This window comes from Scophthalmus maximus, chromosome 8 (genome assembly GCF_022379125.1).
Source record: "Scophthalmus maximus strain ysfricsl-2021 chromosome 8, ASM2237912v1, whole genome shotgun sequence".
Lineage (NCBI taxonomy): Eukaryota > Metazoa > Chordata > Actinopteri > Pleuronectiformes > Scophthalmidae > Scophthalmus > Scophthalmus maximus.
In genome coordinates this window covers 17,974,481-17,997,099 of record NC_061522.1, presented here as the reverse complement: position 1 = coordinate 17,997,099, position 22,619 = coordinate 17,974,481, and the positions used below count along the sequence as shown (strand labels likewise).

The 22,619-nt window shown below is 43.0% G+C and overlaps 2 protein-coding genes across 5 annotated transcripts; one reads left to right on the top strand and one right to left on the bottom strand.

The window, feature by feature from the left end:
• Nucleotides 1-677: 677 nt before the first annotated feature.
• On the top strand, nt 678-3,784 carry LOC118312222 (cholecystokinin). Of its 2 annotated transcripts, none has more exons than XM_035636641.2 (3): nt 678-3,062; nt 3,156-3,440; nt 3,568-3,708. In XM_035636641.2, the coding sequence occupies exons 1-3, from the start codon at nt 2,960-2,962 to the stop codon at nt 3,588-3,590; spliced, it is 411 nt and encodes a 136-aa protein (XP_035492534.2). In that variant the 5' UTR covers nt 678-2,959; the 3' UTR covers nt 3,591-3,708. The 2 variants fall into 2 exon arrangements, with proteins under 2 accessions (XP_035492534.2, XP_035492532.2); XM_035636639.2 differs by having other exon boundaries at nt 682-3,062; nt 3,585-3,784.
• A 72-nt stretch (nt 3,785-3,856) lies between these two features.
• On the bottom strand, nt 3,857-18,016 carry hap1 (huntingtin associated protein 1). Of its 3 annotated transcripts, XM_035636629.2 has the most exons (15): nt 17,340-18,009; nt 13,369-13,445; nt 12,997-13,113; nt 12,784-12,878; nt 11,949-12,057; nt 11,534-11,612; nt 11,315-11,445; nt 11,127-11,201; nt 10,698-10,909; nt 8,472-8,690; nt 7,805-8,139; nt 6,813-7,001; nt 6,523-6,625; nt 6,173-6,231; nt 5,498-5,637 (listed from the first exon to the last, which is right to left on the bottom strand). In XM_035636629.2, exons 1-14 carry the CDS (start codon nt 17,539-17,541, stop codon nt 6,192-6,194), a joined length of 1,983 nt encoding a protein of 660 aa, XP_035492522.2. In that variant the 5' UTR covers nt 17,542-18,009; the 3' UTR covers nt 5,498-5,637; nt 6,173-6,191. The 3 variants fall into 3 exon arrangements, with proteins under 3 accessions (XP_035492521.2, XP_035492523.2, XP_035492522.2); XM_035636628.2 differs by lacking the exon at nt 6,173-6,231 and having other exon boundaries at nt 3,857-5,637; nt 17,340-17,992; XM_035636630.2 differs by lacking the exons at nt 6,173-6,231; nt 6,523-6,625 and having other exon boundaries at nt 5,442-5,637; nt 17,340-18,016.
• Between the last annotated feature and the right edge of the window lie 4,603 nt (nt 18,017-22,619).

Sequence of the window (22,619 nt, the reverse complement as noted above, 5' to 3'; positions counted from 1 at the left end):
TCATCATCTTTATCATCATCATCATCATCACCACCACCATCATCGTCATCTTCATCATCATCATCATCATCAGCATCATCACCACCACCATCATCATCATCTTCATCATCATCATCATCATCATCATCACCACCACCACCACCACCATCATCGTCATCATCATCATCACCACCACCACCACCACCATCATCGTCATCTTAATCATCATCATCACCACCACCATCATCATCATCTTCATCATCATCATCATCATCATCATCATCATCATCATCACCACCACCACCACCACCATCATCGTCATCTTCATCATCATCATCACCACCACCACCACCACCATCATCGTCATCTTAATCATCATCATCACCACCACCACCACCATCATCATCATCATCATTTTCATCACCATCATCATCATCATCACTGCCATCATCATCATCATCATTGTCGACAATGATGATGGTCAACATCAGTTGTCCATCCATCCATCCATCATCTACTGCTTTATCCACTTAAGGGTCGCCGGGGGCGGGGGGGGGCTAGAGCCAATCCCAGCTGACATTGGGCGAGAGGTGGGGTACACCCTGGACAGGTCGGCAGCCTATCACAGGGCCACATACAGAGACAGACAACCATTCACTCTCACATTCACACCTACGGTCAATTTAGAGTCTCCAATGAACCTAACCGGAGAACATGCAAACTCCACACAGAAAGGCCCTGGTTGGTTTTCTGGGATTCGAACCCAGAACCTCATGTCAGTTGTATTTATAGCAAATTCCTCCCCTTTGACACAAAACTCAGCTCAAAATGCAAAAAAAAGGGGGTCCCTGGATATCATGGATAATGCAATGAATCGACTAAAGTGTGCAAAGAAAAAGTCAAACTTCACGACACATTTGAAAGGCACGACTGGAGAAAACCCAGATGTGTTTTCTAGCCACTGTCAAGCCCTTAAAAAAATACTTATCTTACGTGTGGCCAGAGTAAAACATCCTGAAGTGATTGACACAGGAATCTTTGATAAACAAAACGCCCCAGGAACACACCCAATCAGGGAAATTGACAGATGAACACTTGGCACGCAACTATTTTTGTGGCAGTGGCTCCTAATTCCCTCCACGTCAGCTTTATTTTGAAAAAGAACTCCACAGCAGAGTTGCTGTAGTGTAACATGCATGAATCACAAGAGACGTTTGAGTCTTTTTCTGTTTTACAGTTATTCTTTCACAACTGCTATCACACTTTGCTCAACACTGAATTCACTCCCAACACAGTCAGCACAACGGCATTACACGTGTTTCTAGCCAACAAACTTTCTGTGAGTCAGACTGGAATGGGTTACTTTCTGGTACAAACACATGTGGAAAGAAAAAGAAAAAGAGATAATCTCCCCGTTGAAATATTGGTGCCGTAGAATAGAATATGAATTTTCCTCCTCAACGTTTTCTCCATACCTCCACCAAACACAGGTGGAGGTCAAACGTTGTTGTTTTTTTTTAAACCACCAGCCACGTGATCAGGCTGCAGGTGTTGTGGATGGGAAGGGAGCTGAGTTTGTTTGTGTTAAAAGAAAAAGAGAAAAAAAGATGCATTGATAGGTCAGTAGAATTGATTAACTTGGTGTATAAACACTGTAATAATCAATTTGATACAAGCCTTTTTATCCTCTAGTTATTTATAATTTTTCTGCAGTAAACCAAGTAGCATTTTCATTTTTGAAATGTTTGTTTTCGAATGCTTTATTGTGGGTTGATTTTCCAAGCTGGGATGAATAGATGATGAAGAAGAAAAAAATAATGGTTTTACTGAGAAAATGAGTTCATTCGCTCTGGTATTCAGTTAACTCATTATCCTACCAGCTTTACGAGTCCTGCGGCTTATCACTGAAGCATTGAGAGTGAACATCTGAAAAAGAAAACAAAGAGCAGGGATGAGCGTCTGCCACAGCGTCTCCTGATGTGCGTGTGTGTGTGTGTGTGTGTGTGTGTGTGTGTGTGCGTGAGCCAGACCTGTCTGTAGTGCCTGGCGTCTGAGACGTGTATGAGATTTCACCGATGGGTGTGTCTGCCTCGTCGGTCTGGTGGGAGCAAATCTCTAAGAACTGTGACTGTAGTTGTTTTCATTCACCACAGGATTATGAGACTTACAAAATGATCGGATTCATGCAAAGGCCACCGCAGCTCAAGTTCAACCGCATCCACACAGGTGCACGGTTTGGTCCGCTCACGTGTACAGCGTCTGCTCTCCATTGTGCCGGTGTCACGCCTTCCTTCTCCAGTAACTCAAATCCAGCACCGCAGAGTGACTCCAGCAGACAGATGATGCTTCAGCTGATCGAGTGGAAAATACTGGATTGGAAGGGCGTGTGTTTGTGGGTTTTTTTCCTGCTTTACAGAAGTCACACATCACAGATTGTCTTTGGACGCACGCAATGGCCGGGCCACTTGCAGCAAGTCTATACAGAGTGCAAACAGCTGGAGTGTTAACACTGCTCTGTTGCGTTTTGCCAAAGTCTGTGAATTGTGCACAACGCCTCTTTCTCAAATGACAAATGTCCTGATTTTTATTTCCTCAAACTCCCGTCTGCAGCCTAAGGGGGATGGCTAACTGAAATATTAGTTCCACCAAACGCCAGTCATCCACTGGCTAAAAAGCCAGTGGCATGGAAAAACACCAGGTTTTCAGCCTCACACAGTGAAGAACAAGCGTGTTCGTAGTTACACCAGATACTTAGTATTGGTCAAAAAAGGCTCTAAAGGAGTATTGGATTTCCAGCGTCAACACATTGACCTGTTTTATTGTTATTGCAGGGCAAAAAAGGGCCTTTCCAGGTGAGTGACGAGCACAGTAAAGGGTTCATGGACGTAGTGGTCCATCGTTTCCTTTACGCACATCCTCCCAGTGCATCCTTCCCCCAATCGATCAGTGGACACCGTTATGGAGCTCAGATGTCAAGGCCATGTCTTGGTATAAAAGGGTGGACCGGCTCAGAATGACCAGATTTGAACCAGAAACACCACAACATCCCTTCTCCTGTTGCACATCTCATCTTCTCTACACAGGTACAGTAATTCTGCCACCTTCAACGGTTATTACAAACTCTAAATGATACGTTTCTATCAAAAGTGTCCTTCTCTCTCTCTTTTTGTTCACAGATATGTCAGTGAAAGTCATTGTGGTGTTTGCACTGCTGGTCGCACCGCTGGTGTGCGGTGCGGCCTCCTCATCCGAGTCCCCTGCAGCTGGGGAGGCCAAGGAGGCACGCAACGCACAGCACGACGCACTTCAGCAGCTCCTGGCCAAGAGGGAGAGAGCGAGCGACGCGGCTCACAGACGGGAGACGGCGCCTCGGACCCGCTCGGCTCAGACGGTGCGACGGGCACACCTCTCGGAGGACGAGCGAGAGATTATGACCAAGCAAATAATGCAAGCAATTTCAGGTATGCTGTGGGTGTGAAAGTCGCAGTCTGATTGTGGTTTTGATGTCTTTTCACTCAGTTAGATAAGTGAGAGATCCAAGATGATGATCAGATCTGTGTACTGAACCCGTGTGTGTGGTTCATGTAGGACTGGTTTGTTCACAGAGATGATGAACTCTGAGTGCATGCCAGATCGGGACTACCAGGGCTGGGTGGACTTTGGACGCCGGGACGCCGACTGAGACGCAACGGTGACAACCTCAGAGCTCACTCTGCTTTTTGTTCAGATTATATATATATATATATATATATATATATGAAATGTTTTGCTGTCCCTGCACCTTTGCAAATAAACTATTTGGCAGAATCACTGCAGTCGTCGTATCTGTTGATTCCATCGCTCCAGGAGGGAAAATAAAGGGCCGTGTAGAACTGTGCTGGATGAAAATGCAAAGATTTATTCACAGGTGGTTCAGTTTCTCGTAACACAGCGACATGTGCAGCTGTGATGCTAACAGAGATTACAGCAAACCGCGATGCAGAGAAAACAGTGGTTTGGTAGATTAACACAAATGACAAGGACCTGTGTTTACTATTTATTCCCTTTTTAATCCACAGTATCCTATGCCCTTTTCATGCAGCTGATTGAAGAACCACGCTGTTTGAATAATTATGACCCCACTACTCGTATTTCTTTAAATAAGGATTCCCCCTGAACACCATGGAGGATTCACTTTGAATGCTCGACATGATTTTGGTTTTCATCCACATCCCAGCAGTTTAAAAATTCCTGATGACATGAAACACAGCAGATTTGTACAAGCAGGACTTTTTCAGTCAACGCAAACGGTCAATACACATATTGCTTCGAAAACTCCCATTCGCTGTCTCTGCTGCAGAATGGCAGACCTGATATGTCTTTTTTTTTTTGTTGCTGAGGTTTGGTTCAGGACGACCACAAGTCCACATATAAGTCAAACATGTAGACAGCTCGGAGGTGGTGCGGCACTGTGCGCAGCCACGACGACGTGTGCTTTGTGAAAGCAGATGACGAACTGTGGGGCGGATGTCAACGTGAGCAGCGTCACTCAGTTCAGTCGGTTTGTCATCGGCCCCAGTTCGGAGCAGAAGCCTTCGCCGTGCTCCTAGATCAGTTTTGTTTAGTTCAGTATATTTCATAATCTTATTATATACAACATGCGATTCTCAATGTAGCAGCTAATAAACAGGAAGACCAAAGTGTAATTTAGTGCATTTGAAAGATCTTCAGTGTGACAGCATTGGCTTGGTTCGTGGTTTTAACTAAAAAAAAAAAATTGTAATAATAAAAAAAAGAGACTATGTGCAGTTAATTATTAACTCTCCCAAATCAAAACAATATTATTTATAATTTGATATTGTCAGTTTGGAAACTACGAAAAACCATGGTGATGAGGTTTTTAATTTTTTTCAAACCAGTGGAAGGGAAAACTGTAAAATTACAATTCACAACAAGACACAGTATAAAAAGTTTTTTTTTTCATGATGTTTCGTTTTTTGTGTAAAAAAGAAATGAGTCAGAAAGACGGATCGGGTGATTGTCCTGAGATGAAGATGTTACACACACACACACACACACACACACGCACAGCAGTTTATCTACTGTACATATGACTTCATAGAAAAGAAAAGTACTATACACTACTGAGAACTTACAGTGTGGCTCTTTCGCATTCTGCAGCTTTTGTTTTCAAGACACTAGTGCTGTGTCATACAGCTCCATGCAAAGTCACTGCAGCGAACGAGAGAGGAGGAGGAGGAGGTGTTGGATCATTAGACTTTCGGACGTTGCCACGCGGCTTCTCTCTCCTCGCCACTGTGGCCCATCATCCCCCAGGCTGCCACCCTGTTCAACCCGAGACGCTGAAGCTTCCCCACGAGGTTCAGGCTGAAAATGTTCCTTCTTCCTTCCTTGTCCGGTGATGACCCTCCACCTTTGTCTTTTGCTGTGAACAAGGGTTTTGTGCTGTGGATGTCGTGCAGGTGGTGGTGGGGATAGGGGGAGGCGGAGATGCCGCGCTCTTGCAGCAGCTGCAGGAGTCCCGTTGATGGAGTGGTTATGTTTGAGGTGGTGGTGGTGGTGGTCCGGCCTCCCAGGCTAAAGTGCTGCTGGTGGGCTGGAGATGAAGTGCTCACGTGCTCAGAGTTCCGACAAAATGGCAGGCCGAAAGAGTGAAGGCTGCCAACGGGGGAAAAAGAGAAAAGAATTAACAACAACAAACCCCCCCAAAAAAAGACTGTTGGTTACTGTGCAAATATGAAAGTTCATTCACAAGTAATACAAAACAAGAAGATGTTTTCAGTTAGTTCATTTGTTGTTAGTGTCTGGCTATCATTGTGCTGTAAAATGAACAAACATGATGTTAGTGTGGTAGGTTTGTCATCATAAACACGAGGGCAAGAGACATGAACATGTATATGTGGGGAGAACAGACGGTTAGTAGGAAGTGAAGGGCGTATGTTCAACAGAAGCACGGTACATTGTTTTTCTATGAAACAGTCATGACCATTTCAATTAGGCCGTAGAAAATGTTTCAACATCTGAATCTCGGACCTTATCCAGAGCTGTCTCTTTTGAAAATGTAGGCGTATCACCCTCTTCAATCGCTAACCGAGCAGTAAAAATGAGTTAGACAAACGAGGTACGGTGCCTCCATCTTAAATATTCCAGTCATTTATCGAGCATTCACTGTGCATCAAGCCCCAAATCTTACTTTGCCCCGAATGCTCCTGCTAGAGTTGGAGGAAGAGCCTCGACAGGCGTTTCCTGCCACTGTGAGGGTAAAGAGCAGAAGTCGTCAAGAAGTGAAGCAGCGGGATGGAAGAGAGGAAATCTGGAATGTCCGTTGAATGAAAGTAGCAACCGCAAAATATAGTTGTGGTTTCACGTGCATAAAATGCTCCTCGTTGGAAGCCTACAGTTACTCGGGTCACATCACGTCGCTACAAAAATCAAGTGCAGGCTCAAATACAGCTTCATTATCCGAGATGGAAATTCACCTGGTCCGGCTGTGAAAAATACACAAAGACGACAGCAAAAAAACAAACCAGTGTATATTCTTACCTAGTAGAGAAGGAGGGGATGAGAAGGGAGGGTTGGAGGACTTGGCAGGTGGTAATGGTATGTGTGGGAGAGGTCTGAGGGAGGTTGGGACCAGGTGGAGAGACTTTGAGGTAATGGAGGGAGAGAGGCAGAGTAAACTACACATGGAAGATATGGAAACTACATGAAAGGCACAAAAACACTGCTATCTTGAAAAACGAGGAGAGATTTCCAGCAGGATGCATTTACTGACAGAGGATGCGGGACTGTCTGAATGCAGCATGTGTGCAGTGCGTTCACACGAGTCCTACCCATGCCGTGAGCTCCAGAAAGCTGCGACAGGTCGGGCTCATCCTCCTCCAGGTCGTTCAGGCTGTAGACGTGCTGTATGTCAACCTCGAGCTCCCGGAAGTCTTTAGTCAGTACGCCAGGACGGGGATGCAGGATGCCCCCCAGGTTCGGTTTAGCCAGCTGCTGCCACTGATGCAGTGTCACCGAGCCTGACGGTCAGAGGGTTGTAATGCAAAGTTGTAACACAAAGCAGTTACATCACAATTAACTATGATTTCATTGTAATGAATTAATTGGATCTCGCTGGGAAAGAATGAAAGAGGTGGTTGAAGCAAGATGGATTTCCTGCCTCACCACTTCTATGATGTGTGGAGGATAATGACAAATTTCTCACCAACTGCACAAACACAGTATTAAAGGTAGAACTGCTCCAAAAGACACGGGTCATGAGGGTTGCCAAGGCTGTCACAGAAAGAATTTAGGGGCGATGACAATGAAAGTAAATGAGAGTTGTTTTAAGTGAAATCCATGATGACTGTTACTTTTGCGGTGCTATGACAATGTGATCTTGGTGTATTATGTTAACTCTGAGGTAAAAGGTCCCTTGTGGGTTTTTTCGTTAATAATAAAAGTTAATGTTCAGTGTTTCTCACCAAAATGCATTTGATGTGTCCCTAAGGCCTAATAAAATGTGCTGAACGTATTTTGTTGCTCATCAAACATTTTGCCCAGCCAGTTTTGGGAAGAATATGAACGGAGATACCAGAAGTTGTGTTTTATAAACCCACATTTTTACCTCTGGCTGTTGTCCAGTGTAGTTGCATATAATGTGCTCTACTTGTTAATCAGATAATTAAACTTTTGACATGCTTCCCTTTGTGAGTGTTTCATTCAGTTGTAACTTTTAAGAGCAGGAAAGCTTTGCACCTGTGGTGTTTCCATTGTGACACTTTGACAGCTGGAACAGGTTCCAAGGATTTAATGAGACACATCATAAAGCTGAAACGTTTACCTTCCAGAGGTTTGACGATCTGCAGGCGGTCTGGCAGGTAGGACCTGGATCCTCCTGAGGAGCTGCAGGAGTGCCGCGAGCTGCCGTTGGAGTAGTTGGTGCCCGACGACGCTGCCGGGCTGGAGGCCAGGCTGTTTGGGGTCAGGAAGCCCGAGGAGCCCTCGCCCTCCTCGGAGTCAGCTGCCAAGGCGCGGAGCTTCCGCTCGCGCTCCACCTCGAAGAAAGGCCGCTCAGAGGAGTGGTTCTCTTGGCGGGCCGACAGGCTGCGCAAAGCAGCTTCGAGGTCCTGGCCTCCTGGTGTGCCTGGCTGACCCAGACGCTTCGGCCCAACAACACTACGGCGAGAAGAGATGAGAAAATTAAACTGTGGATCGTTTTCTTTGGTGGGTTGATCATTACAAGCTCATGTAGCAAAAACCTGCCCTACTCAAACACACACACGCGCACGCACGCACGCACGCACGCACGCACGCACGCACGCACGCACGCACGCACGCACGCACGCACGCACGCACGCACGCACACACACACACACACACACACACACACACACACACACACACACACACACACACACACACACACACACACACACACACACACACACACACACACACACACACACACACACACACACACACACACACACACACACACACACACACACCTGTTGTCCTCTTTCTGAGCATGACTGGAGGTGGGCTTGTCCTCCAGGGTGAAGCTGGCGTTATCGGAGCCATAGTAGCTGGTTCGGGGGGTGCTGGTACAACTGGAGCGAGCAGACATCGGGCTGGAGCCCGGGAGTCCCGGGGAGTGGCACAGAGACCGCACCCTCCCGACCTTGTTCACCACCTTCACCGTTTCGAACACACGCCACGGGTGGTTCCTGCCAGAGGAAGCATGGAATAAAATGGTCATTAAATCACACCGCAATATTAAACTCAGTCAAAACACCACGCTGAGGAAGCAAGCTGAAGAATCCCAGAGCATGAAGAAAAGCTGGGAACAGGAAAGGTTATACTCATGCATGACAACTCAAGTCTGCAGAAAGTACTCATAGTACTAAACATTTGATCAGACGGTAGTAGGGGAATGTGAAGGCCACTGAAACCATTGTGAAGATAAAGAATGAAAGAAGCTGGAGTCTTACAGAGGAAAAATTAACCACCTTGCTCAAAGAAATGCCACGGGCAGGGAAACATGATGATTTAGAAATCTAAAATGTATCGCCAGTTACAAGAGGGAACTGCTGGCTATCAGAACGTGGTATTTACAGACTGAAACCGTGACAAAATAAATGTGAGGCCCTGGAAGTGGCCAAGGAGGAGGAGGGCGAAGGTACGCGTTTCATTCTCATTTACCCTGATCATTCATTAGATTCCACCAACATCTTTCGAACTATCTTTTAGGAGCCTAATTAAAATATACTCCCTTTTGTCTTTTCCAGGAGCATGCTCATTAAAAGAAGAAGACATTATTCTGTTTCCTGGGAATGAAAAGAAAAGAACACAAACAGTGACAGCAAGGGCCTTCTTCATCTAATTTATTTTTGTTGAATTATAGTAGCTCAGTGTTGCCTCATTAAATAGTTATTGTTGTCAGTTAAGTGTAATGGAGCAAAAAGAGCAATATTTACATCTGAAAAGTAGTAACAGGTATAACGTAGCACGAAATGGAAATACACAGGTAAAGTGCATCCTTCAAAATTGTAATTGGGTATGGGACTCTATGTATGGACTCCATGTATGGCCTTTCTCAGTGTATTTTTGCTGATATACAGGAAAACTACTAAATACAGTATATCTTCAGGGGAACTTTCTTCTAACACACTCCTATGTACCTAATGTGATTTCTAAGATTCATTTTTTTTAAGAATAATCAGCTATGCTGTCTGTAAATCTAATGCTGCACTACAAGGCTGTAGGATGTTCCGGACCTTTAAATATAGATTCCTTTGGTCTAAGATCTTAACTTTTCACTTCAAAAGGCAACACTAGAAAACCTGCAAATACTAAGCAGAACACACCATGATTTTAAAATGTCAGGCAGATTGACATTTTCCCATGAATTAAACCTCAATCTCATCTTTCTTGGTCATTACCTCAAAGTGAATTGATTTGTTTCAACTCAATTAAAAGTCAAATACTCTTCTGTGTACACTTGAAAGTCAGTTCTCTTTTGCAAAGAGCAGCCGCTGTAGTCAGCCTGGATTTGTGCCAGCAACAATACATTCCCACCGTGGTTTTTAAGTGGAAACAAGATACATGAGATGACAGTTATCACAGAACCCACAAAACCTGAAAGTGCAGATCATTTGATTATATCACAGCAACCTGAAGTCATAGTATTTCCCTAAATGATAGCCAAAAGGATGTTGCAGTTGTTTTTTTAAACAAACACTTCCTTGAACATACAGAAAAAAGACATCAAAAGGCACCACTTCACAAACCGATAAACATAATTGCGAAGTTTCATGAAACCACCAAAGCACATATATTCACAACTCTGCTTCTCAATCCTCCTGCATGTTGTTACATAATGTCCTGTGAAACATACAGGCGGTTTCACACAGACACAATTTTTGAGCCCTTAATAAAAAAAACAGATAAGAATAAATTTGATATCTAGCCATGTAGACAGATATATGTTGGTATGAATGAGATTCTGAAGGGCTGTGTTCTAGCATCCTTAAGAATAGCATGTCGAATAACAATCACCTTTGAGCATAAATTAACCCTTGATGAGTCGCTTGTAGGGAAAAATGTGCTGCTGTTTCACTCACTTTTCTGACTCCTAAACTGTATGTACTATGTACTGTGGCCATAGGAATGCTTATGAGAGCCAGGGGAGAACGAGCACACACAAACACACACACACAAAATGGCAGACCCACTTGTATTCTGGCGGGGCCGGGGTGTCCAGGCCTTTGCGGAAGGTGCCCTCTATCTCAGCTGCCAGAGAGTCCATGGGCAGGACAGAGGCCAGCGCTGTGTACCGCTGAACCGTGCTGTTGGGCAGGCTCTTGTTCCGCAGGTTTTTGATGTCCTCTCGGGCCTCGCGGAGCATGTCCTCACTCTCCGAGTACTTGTCCTGCAGGTCCTTGAGCTGCGGGACAGGGGGAGACAAAAATACCATATTGTAGCACTCACAATGTATGCAGGGGGGGTTGAACATATTATGGCTGATGTCCGCTTCTGCAGAGATACACATACATAAATAGTGGTGGTCTACATCCTGACAACCATTCAACCATTCAGAAAGGGAAGAGAAAACTGAGAATCTTGTTGAGGTCACTGGGAGCATTTGACAGAAAGTGTCTTGCCTCTGATTTGAGTTTTCTCTGGCTCTCACGGGAGGCACTCAGCTGTTGGTTCAGCCCCTCGTTCTCATGGGCGAGCTGGGAGGACAGAGGGGGATAAAGTTACAAGAGTTTTACTGTGAAATGACATTAATCCATTATTCAATAATAAAAAGAACATGGAAACGTGTGTATGTGTGTGTGCCCCTCACCCCTTTGCAGCGGGCTTGCTGGTCCACAATCTGAGCGAGCAGGGAGCTGATCTCCTCCTGCTGTCGGAGGGAGTCCTCTACTTTCCGCGCCAGCTCCTCTGACAGGTCGACCATCTGCTTATTGACAGATGCTGAAACACACAGGTGAGGTCAGTGCACCTGTACCCGAGTGAGTGTTTACATTATGTCCAGCAATCGAATGAAGGCTGTGACACTTACAGAGCTCTTCCACACACACCATCATCAGCTCCTGTTCTTGCTCCTCATAGTTGGTCGTCTCTGTTGTGAGCTCATTAGCCTGCAATGTTGAAAAAAATAAAATAAATCTGAGCATGACTGTATTGTGTTGTATTAAACTATACAACCTGAGGCTGTGATAAAACAGAAGATGTTGCTCCCCCAAATATTGACTGAACACCTCTATGGCATCACAACTTGTTTTTGCTAATAAATGTTACTGAATGATTAAAAGTATTTTGTAGGATTAAAACAATTAAAAAACTATCCAAAGCTACATGTTATACTAACAATAGAATAATGAAAATTCATTTTTTTGAAAGTGTTTTTTTTTATCCTGTGTGTATGTGCAGCTTTCCTTTCATTTTTTCTGTGAGAACTTAGTAATGCTGCAAACCTCAAATCTCAGTTTACGGTTCTCATCCTCCAAACCCTTCAGTTTCTGCTGCAGGAAGTCGTAGTGGACAAAGTTGGTGAGGGAGCTGCATGATTCATTCCTTTTAATCCTGCAAAAAGGAAAAAAATATATATATCTGCATTAGACAACTCACCTTCGTTCCCCTTTTACCAAATATAATATAACCTTAAACTACACTGCATATAATCACGATTACTCAGCTCCTATATATGTTAAAAAAATTGAAATTATTCTATTTTGTTTTGCAAATTAAGTTTACTTAACTGTTAATTTGACTTTAAAGAGCTTGTTGTGAAAAACTAAAATCACAATTATTTCCTGATCTGAAATCAGAAAATGTACTTATGCGTTAGTAATTAATGTATTTAGAAAGGCTCAAGTGTCCAGCTGCAAGGAGAAGAAATGAAAAGAGAACTGAAGTGAACAGTGGTGATGATTAACTGCTGATGGGAGTTTAGTCAAGAGCTTAGCAGGAAACTTTGAGAGGATCAGTGGAGATGTTCTGACGCATGTTTACTTATACACAGACTCAATGTACAGCAGTATGAAGCAGAAGGTCTAATGTATAGACTAGAACAGGAAAGATTAGACCTTTTATGTTATTTGAGAGATTCCATAAGCAAACACTGACAAGGTTTGTCGAAGACCCAAGAGAAATTATGCGACACATCAACAAGTAATGACTGTTTATTGAAAGGGAGGATGTTGCGCTGTGCGTTATGAAGTATGAATGACAGAAAATAAATGAAGGATTCAATATCTACTGTATATAGACTAGGACCTCTGTGTACATGGATGTGCGTGTTGCACTCACGGTGAGAGCGATTCAGCGTTCTCGGTATCTTCGGTGCTCGCATAGAATTGAAGGAGGTCGTCTCGCATCGAGAGCTCGTGGCGAAGTTGTGCAATCTAGGAAAGAAGTCACGGTCACTTGAGCTGAAGCAGACTGTCACATTGCAGGTGGCACAGTAGCTCAGTGTGACCGCAGAAGTGTGTCGTATGCATTTCTTTTTGTTTTTGTTCATACCTCCTCCTTAGCAATTTCAAGCTGTTCATCCAGCATTTCATTTCGCGCCGTTAGTTCTTGGTTTTGCTTCAGGAGAGACTGACCAATCCGTGCTGCCAACTCGAGATCCCGCTCTTTCTGCAAAATGGTGCAAAGTACTGCATTTATAACACACACACACACACATATATATATACACACACACATATATATATATATATATATATATATATACACTGTATATACACACACATATATTTCTAAAAAAATGAGGAAATCACAGTTGCAGTGATTTTTTTTTAAACCAAATGTGGAACTGATTGAAACAATCAGTGAGGCTACTAACTTTAATCCTCTCTAATCCTGTTCATCTGCTGAGTGTCTCTCCCTTACCTCCTCCAGCAGGTGGGTGACTGCCTTGATGTCATGATACGTCTTGGTGACCTGGCCCACTCTGTCTGAGCACAGCACTGAGGGAGGGGGAGAGAAGAGGGATTCGATGAATGGATGAAGAGACAGGAAGGGAACAGTGCAATAACAGCCTCGCAAACTGCTTGTCCGTGGGGGATAATAACTGTCCCTCCCTCCGTTTTCTATTTTTCAACCAGCTGCCAAACAAATCATCATTACAAAAAGGAAAAAGACTGTCTCTTACTTTGAGAAGAGAAAGAGAAAGGAGTTTTATATGCTTTATATCCATTTATAATTGTATTAAGTTAAATGATCTCGTGTTTCTAAGCATTTTCAAAAATGAACTTGCTGATCGATACTTAGCCAGTGCTGTTAAGTCTCTCCCTTGGATTTCCGAATAAAAGTTTTGTGTTTTCTCTCTCAAACATTTCTGAACGTATTTTTGATTTGATTGAAATAGTTTATGGATTATAACTATTTAAACCTGGATATTATGAAAAGATTAAATTATCATGTTCACGAGCGAAGGATGAGAGGCTGCCCTGTTAAACATGCTCTTGTCACAAAATGATTATTAAATATCAACCCGATGTACTGTTTGTTTGTATGAATGAGTGTAGAGTAGAGTGCACGTCTGCGCAGAGTTTCCAGAGCTAAAGACCACAACCTCTCCATGTTGTCGGCCAGATACTGATCCTCTTAGCTTGATCCTTTTTAGCCCAGATAAGATGCCAATGAAGGCCTCCTCTCCTGAATACCGATATAGCTCAACGGGAAAAGACTGCCAGGTCTAAACTGACAAAGTGCTCACCCCAGCAGGACATGTACAGCATGGAGGGGATAAAAGTGACGGACTATTAACCCGCAACTCTGTTTACATCCCGGAGAATGGTTTGTTTATGTGCTCGGTTCAGACCGATCCTGTGTTGACTCACACGGGCTCTTAATTAAAGCCATTACAGCGTCGTACATGAGCCAAATGCTGAAAAGTACTCATCATATGTCAATTTCAATTGTCAATTACCCACATTTCATCAGCGACACAAAGGGTTACTGCTCTGTCTACCAAAGACTCGCGTCCGTGACAGTTACAGACACAAGCTTTAGGAACAGAAATCACTAACTGAAGATGAATACTACCTCTAAACCAGAATCAGCTGTGTAATGTTACTTCAACAGAAAGCCTAGCCGGGCAGAGATGGGTACATGCCATGCAGCGAAGTGATTGGGTTGAGGAACAGATGGATCTGGCCTGGAAACACAGTGATTGGATATGTGTATCAGTGTCTAATCAGCATTAATGGACAGACACCAACCCAGGGCTGTGCTACTCCACTGTGAACTATAGATGCCCATGAATTATACAACATAAATAAGGTCTATAGCTCTCAGAGGTGATTTAAAGTATTAACCTATGTCAAATAATAATAGTTATAATACTAATATTTAATATTTTTTGTAAGAAAAGGGTCAGGGGGGCACTGAACGGTGACGGACATCATGTGTCACCGTCATTCCTGTTGAAGGTGAATCTGGGTCAGCAAGGCGACAAACCTGACAATTGATACTGTCTGAGCTCACCGTTGGCTACACACAGTAACAGGCAGGCTGGTAGATCTCATGACATTGCAGACGGGAAAAATTCCTAGTGAGCGTTGAAGGCCCATTCAAAGGATTAACCTGCCATGACCAGCTATACCTGCCTCCCGAATGCAGGTCAGATCTAATTCGATTGGATTCAGATCTGGTGATGAAATTAATTCTGCCTTGTGGGGAAAAATGCCTATAGAACAATTTCCTTATTACTGTGCGAACTCTACAGCAGGCGAGGTGATCGAATGCTCCACGGCAGCCACTGAATGGACCTCGAGAAAGGATTCTACTATCTGAGAGGTAAAGACTAAACACCGAGTTCATTTAGTTCATCACACTGACACAAACCAACATAAAAGCTTGAATAGAGATACTCACATAATTCAGCTTGAGCACCCGAATCAGCAAAACTGTCAACATGTCTATTTCTGATAACAAGACCTCACTAGTAGCTTGTTATTGGCATTCAATAATTCACTTTCAATCAGGGGGTACACCAGCAGTAAACTACAGTTTAATTTACATATAATTATGAAGTCTTCTTCAGCACTAAATAGTTAACGAGGCAGTTGATTCAAAATACATTTTAGCCTGTATTATAAAAATCAGCTCAACTTTCTAAAATCCTATAGTCCTTAAAGTGGATTGCAACACTTGTGCTAACACCAAAGTCAGTGTCTCTTGCCACAGGAAAGTACAAGAATGAATGTTTGTATATTTTTGTAATTCTTACTAAAATAAGTATCATTTGTTCATGATGGTTTCCCATGTAACCCATGTGAATTGGAATCCAATGCACGTGTCCGCAGGCGCCTTAACTGTTCATCCACCAAGTGTCAGCAGCTCAAATACCTGATCCATTTCCTCTTGACCTGACCTGCTGCAGGGCAGCACAGATCAAGGAGCGAGCGGCCGTATGCCAGCTGGAGGTTTCAGGGGTTAGGGTTGAGCTAAATCTAGCCGGCCACTGTGAAGAGTTAGGTTAACACTGTTGCTACGGATGAACCCTGCTGACTTGGGTATTATGACGTTTGTTCTGTTGTGGGGATCAGACAGGGCATGGATCCGTTCCAAGACCAAGATTCACATTGATCTTCTATTATCTCTATTGTTCGGAAGAGGCACACCTGACAGGATTGGCAGGAGCTACATTTTGTCTCAGAGCTTCTTACTGTTAATCTGTCTGGACATTTTTTTTTTACAGTAGGTACAGAGTGAACAGTTAAGTGTATACACATTTTACCAAAGAGAAATATATGGAGTTGTTAATAACAATTTTAGAGTCAGACCCATCACTGTTTAGAGCTGGATTTTAACTTGAAGAACCCAGTGTAATATCCATAACAAGACAATGTGCTGCACAAACTAAAATCAGCAGAAGTATCCAATGTGTGCACTGAACATGTATAAAATGTATTTTCCCACTGCATAACAGAAGGGCCGCAAATTTGTCTACAAGTCCGCTCTTTTATAAGGAACCCGTGTTGCAGTTTTCGTGCGGGCGCCAGCCAATCTAGACAAAGAACGCCCCATCAGAGAGGAGGAATAGAGGAGAATCCCAGCTCGCACTGACTGCTCTGTGAAAACAAAAGATCGGAGTGAGCTCCTTTAAAATCTCAACATATGCAAACATGCTTGTCATTATGAGAACATGCATCAATCTGGAAAATACTGCAAAGAGATTAAAATGTGCCAAGACAAACCACTCTGCACCATCAGCCAAGCAATACCCTCAAATGAGTGGAATGAAAGTGGGGCAGCAGCACAGTTAATGCACCTGCAGCCTTTGTCCTTCAGAACCACGGAGAAGTTTTCATTCTCTGTGCTTACAGAGCAATGATCCGAGTCAAATTTAGAAAAAATAACACAGCTACAGAATAAATCAATCACGCCAATTGAAAAACAATTCACATTGTAGCAATAAAAATATTAACTGACAGCATTAAAATACTGTTCCATAATTTATTTCTCTAACCTCCATATAATAAGCACAGGACTGTATAAGAAAAATTCAGGATTCATTACGCTGCTGGTGACAACTGCTTATATGTACATGGGGCTTGATTATGCTGCGGCAGAGTACGGCCACACGCATACACAGAACCATTGACCTTCACCACACGCAGAGGCGACATCCAAGCCGATTACACATACAAAACTTTACACTTTACACACACTGGACATTTCCATGTTTAACTAAGCGTCCTTATGACAAGAGCTGCAAATAAAGGCATTGTATTGATGGATCATTTAAAATGATGTACCTTCAATGACACCACTGCACCTGCAGTATATGCAGTGCACTCTTAAATATTAAAATATTGATCTCCCCTGAAACATCGCGCGCCGCCTCGTCTCACCTTGTGTCACCTCCCGGCAAAGGCCGTCATTGTTGTTATTATTGTTATTGTTATTGCCGTTGAGATATTTCTTCTCCTCCTCTACTGTTTCATCCGCAAGACTGGAGGTGCTCTTCTCTTCTTCCTCCTCCTCCTCAGATGCCGAGAAGCTCCACACCTCCATGGTGACTGGAGAAAAAGTGCCCTCTGCCTCTCCGTCCATCGGTTAAATCCCTCGTTCTGCTGATTCTAGAGAGTATTGGCTGGGCTGTGTCTCAGCAGCTGTGTCTCTGGCATCCTCCTGCTGGCCTGTGGGTGCGTGTAAACAGTATGCCCTGGCCTACGTGAGTGGGTGTGTACACTGGTGTTTGTGTGTGCGATAGAATCTGAGCTGCCTGGTGTTAATGTTTAATCCCTCAGACTGTAAGGGCCATCTGTCGTCATGCCTGCCTTCGTTCACCTGGCCACGTTGGACTACCGGGTAAGAAATGAGGGGAGGAAGAGGAGGAGGGGTGAAGGAGGAAGAAAAATCTAAACTGTGAGTGACCAAAGCTAATACTGATCCCGCTGACTTTGTCCAAGCACAAGAAGATAGTTATGAAATGATTATAATTTAATAAATAATCAAGGAGTGGAAAACAGAGGCATTTAAAAAGGATTCTTCAATAACACCACCCACCCCTCTGAATTGAGAGGGATGGTAGGTTCCCCCTGCACCAATCGCTGCTCTTCCTCTTCACATACGTAACACCAGACAGAGAGAGGATTCTGCGTAACACTGCTGCAGACAGAGACACTCCCACTTCACACGGGTCTGATGGAGGCAACAGAATCAATACAGTCTGAGATTTTTCTGGGATTTCTATGAGGAAAATATATATTTTGTATTTTTATTTGAGAGGGTCAGATCAGGCTTTCGAGTCCATCTATTCAAACACATTTCTCCCTATATTAAAATAATGATTCCTTTCATGTAATGAAGATCAAGCCCATAATTAATCCAAACTAGCTGATTCATTAAGGCAAATCTCAGCACAATTTCGAGCAATTTTTTAGAATCAAATTAAAGCAACTTATATATTATGATGATCAGATGGTTGCTTTGTATGAACAGATAATACATGATTATTGTCTTTTCTAACAAGAATATGCAAACCCCAGAAATTGTATTTCAACTAACAGCTTTATTTCCATTCCAATCAAGGTCGAATCCCTTCTACAATTATTCCAGACCCTTTCATTATTTTTACTGTCCTGCCTTTGCAGCTGGTTACCTCTCACAATCAAATATTTACCTCCTCATTCATTTTTAACCAACAAACTGAGTCTTTCCAGGTCAAATTCTGCACGCAACAGAGGGGGGAGATGAACTTTCACCCTCTGTGCTATGCCATTTCTTATTGCAGTCTGTCTTTGCAGGCACTTGTTAGCCTCTGCGGAATAAAATCTATAAGGGCAGCAAATAAAACACATACTGGCTATGTGGAAATAATATATCCTTTTCCAGGGATGGTTCAGCTCATAGAGGTCAACAGGCCAGTACCACAACAACATAACTTAAGGTTCTGCAATGGATTATGGGCTATAAGGAAGTAATGTCTCAAGTGCTTTGCCCACGATTACAAGAAACACGTGACAAGTGACTAACCCGTCACCCAGCCCAGCAATAAAATCAACACTCCAGTCCAGTGCTTTGATTCAGCCTTCTCTAAACATCATATCAGCAGGATTATTGTGATCAACCTTATATTATCTATCTATTAACAAAGGGAAATTTGTCAGAAAAAAAAGATATACAGCAGAGTTTGAATTCAAAATCTATATAAATTAATTCAAACCATTGTGAGTATGTAATGAACTCCATATCACCAGTACAAATCTCTGCAAACGAAGAGCTGATATCAGCAATAAAACATTTGTCTGAGGGAACACCCAGAGAGGTCACTTACCACGTACTGCGGTTTTGGCTCACAGCGCCAAGCAGTCATTATTGACTCAAAGATCAGACATGTTCTGCTCACTGTCGGCAACAGCTCCCCACAACAAGAGCAAAACATGCTGTAGGTCAGTGTTTAGAATTAAAAAAGACAAGTGAGCTTGCTCCTGGTGCACTGCATGCCTGAACTGTTTTCAAGGTACTTCCAATGAAGGCTACTACTTCAGTGGTTTTGCATATTCATAATTCGATTTTAGCTGCGGATCAAACATTTACTCAAGAGCAATCTCAAAATACTAGTTTTGAAGTTGAAGTCGTTTATTTACTCCGTACCTTCATATATTTATAATAGGTCAGAAAATTGCAGTATGTTTCACATGCAATGTGAGACTCAAGGGTTTTCTTTTTTCCAACCTGATTACACAGAACGTGGTAGACCCAGAGCATTTATTAGGCTGCAGTTGGAGTCATGTTGATAACATGACTGATAACAACCTGCGACTTGGCATCACCGGGGTACAGCCTATCTAACACAGCCAAACAATCTCATGGAATTAAGGTGAAACAAGGTCTTTGATAGGAAGGGAAGTCTAGAAATAAAATTCAACTCAGATCTTTCCTGAGAAACTGTTAAAACGTAGGTTAATCTCTAATACTTGTAATGGTAGGACATTATTTACTTTTGTCCCAATGTTGAGTACTAAAGAAACTATATACATGGCAAATTCAGTAGGGGAAGATATAGAAAAATAACTGAAGGTTGAAAGTTACACAGCATACACAACCGAGGTCCGAAATCGTTTCAAACTACAAAAAGGCAGATATTTGTATGTTTGATGAATGTTGTGTGAACTGGCCAAACCCCAGATTTAATGGCTGAATCCTGAATGTTAAGATGAAGCGAGGCTCTTAGTAAACATGACAGTACTCCTTTACACATATACTTCTAGACTCAGTGATCCACCCCTCAGTGTTTTAGAGAAGTTACCAGGAAGAACATACAATGATCAATCGCTACTCGTCACAGCTTCAAAAGAAGGTCATAGTAGGAGAGGTGAGGTTGCCACAACCTCCCATCATCCCACAGGTCTAGACAATCTATGCATCTAAACCCTTTCTAGGTTCCTGCGGTAACGGCTATGCCAAGACTGTCTGACTGGCCACTACGATGTGCCATCTGTGGAGCTACAGCGGAAAATGTTTAGGAAGCCAAGTGACGACGGGTTAATCGGCTTGCTGACATTTGACATCTGTGACCCACAAATGTGGAGGAGTAGAGGTTTACACACACACACACACACACACACACACACACACACACACACACACACACACACACACACACACACACACACACACACACACACACACACACACACACACACACACACACACACACACACACACACACACACACACACAGTGTATATGCTGCTCAAGAGGTCTACAATCGCAGGATTATCATCCATCTTTAGCCATCTCGACTTGCCAGGCAGGTGACATCTCTCTCGTTGCACATGCAGTATGGGGACAACTAAATGTTTACAAATATACAGCTCGTTCTAACTTTAAATGGAAAGATTTTTTTTTTAGTTTTAGGGTTGTTTGGGGTATCTATCAGAGTTCCACCATACTGTAGTGCCATACGAGATTTGTACAGACACTTGCATCACAGCTTCATCTTAGTCTCAGAATAATAGCATCCCTACACAACATACAAATGATGAAAACGAAAATTTCTACACTGTCCAGGGATGCTCAGTGGAGTGGTGGACTTGATTTGGACAAGGAGCAAAATTACACATACATATCTAACATAATGGAAAACAATTAACTACTAGCAAAAATCCCTATTTCTTACATGCAGTGCAAACAGTATATCACTAGTTGGAAGTTTTGTCCTTGTATCTTAATCAAGCAAAAAAAAAAGTAAAGAAAAAAGGGTTGGGTTTTTTGGGGTTTTGCAAGTCCAAACACAGTTGACATTTTGTTTCATCCAACTGGAATGACTATGTTATTTATGTTCATACCTTGCTTGTTTGTCCAATCATAAAAAGATTCTGTCGCACATTTCTGGCCAACAATTACTGTATAAGTGACACATTAACTTTTAACAAACCACCCAAAGCAAATGCAAAGATTGAAAACTAACAGGATCAAATAATAACTAACGCTGTATGGTGAAGTGTTGAAACATCACTTGTTACACCCAATAGTAAAAATCTTGAAACATGGAGCTCAGTTAGGCAGCAATGCAGCAAAAACAAATCAATGTTTTTATTAAAACAAGCTGTAAGCAAATGCTTGTATAATTGCTCAAATGTAAAGTGTAATAATTAAATGTAAAACAGCAAGAGTCACCCATTCCCACAACATTAAAGCAGAAATAGAAAATTTTTTGGCTTAAAGTTGTGATTATGATATTAAAACTGATCACACAGTGTAATGGCGATAGAAAAACAACATCATCATGTTATTGTCTTGGCCACTGGGACACAGTTTTGTGGGAAAATGACAACTCGATTACCAGCATAAAGTAACTGCGTCACTTAAAAGGAGGAGGAGAATGGCGTTCTCCAGTGATGGGAATGGCAGACAGAGAGAGAGAGAGCGCGAGAGGGCAGCAGTAATGCTAATCAAAACGGTCTGTAAACTAAACTAACCCTAACCCTAATTCATCACTAACTGGTGTCGGGCGCAGAGACGCCGGCCATTCTGGACGGTGGAGGAGCTGGCGGACCGGAGCAACTGTGACTGCGGCGGCGTGTCTCCCTCTTGGCCGCTTCCTGGGCATTAGCCACTGGTCTGTTATATTAATATACTTAGGAAGCCTGTGCAATGATTAAATGATAATAAATAATAATAAAGCCTGTGCAATGATGTAGCTTCCTGACATCCAACGACTAAAAAGCTCAGCAACGGAATGACGGGTGGGCCGTGCTGAATATATGGCTGAGGGCGGTGACTATGTCGCTGTGACATCACATTCCTACAGAAGTCCTGCTGCCTCATTAAAAAAAAGCAGCTGCTGAATGCAGGCTGTGTGTATTTGTCTGTTTATTGACTGTGTTGACACTTTTGCGGTGAGTCCCAAGACCTTATTTATTATGAAAAAAGCAATGTCAATTTTGACAATATGGGACCTTCAAGTGGAAATAAACCATACTCACAGAAATACTTGAGCGTCTCTTCAATCTGCTCGTGTGTGAGTCCGAGAACGACTGTTGGCGGCAGCAGAGGGGTGTGCAGCCAGTCGTCATTGTCATACCCAAACACACTGTCTGCTCGAAGAGTGTAGTTGGGCCGAGCCTCTGATAACAGGCTCACTATCTCCAACTCTGGCAGGTCTGAACAAAGGTCTGAGC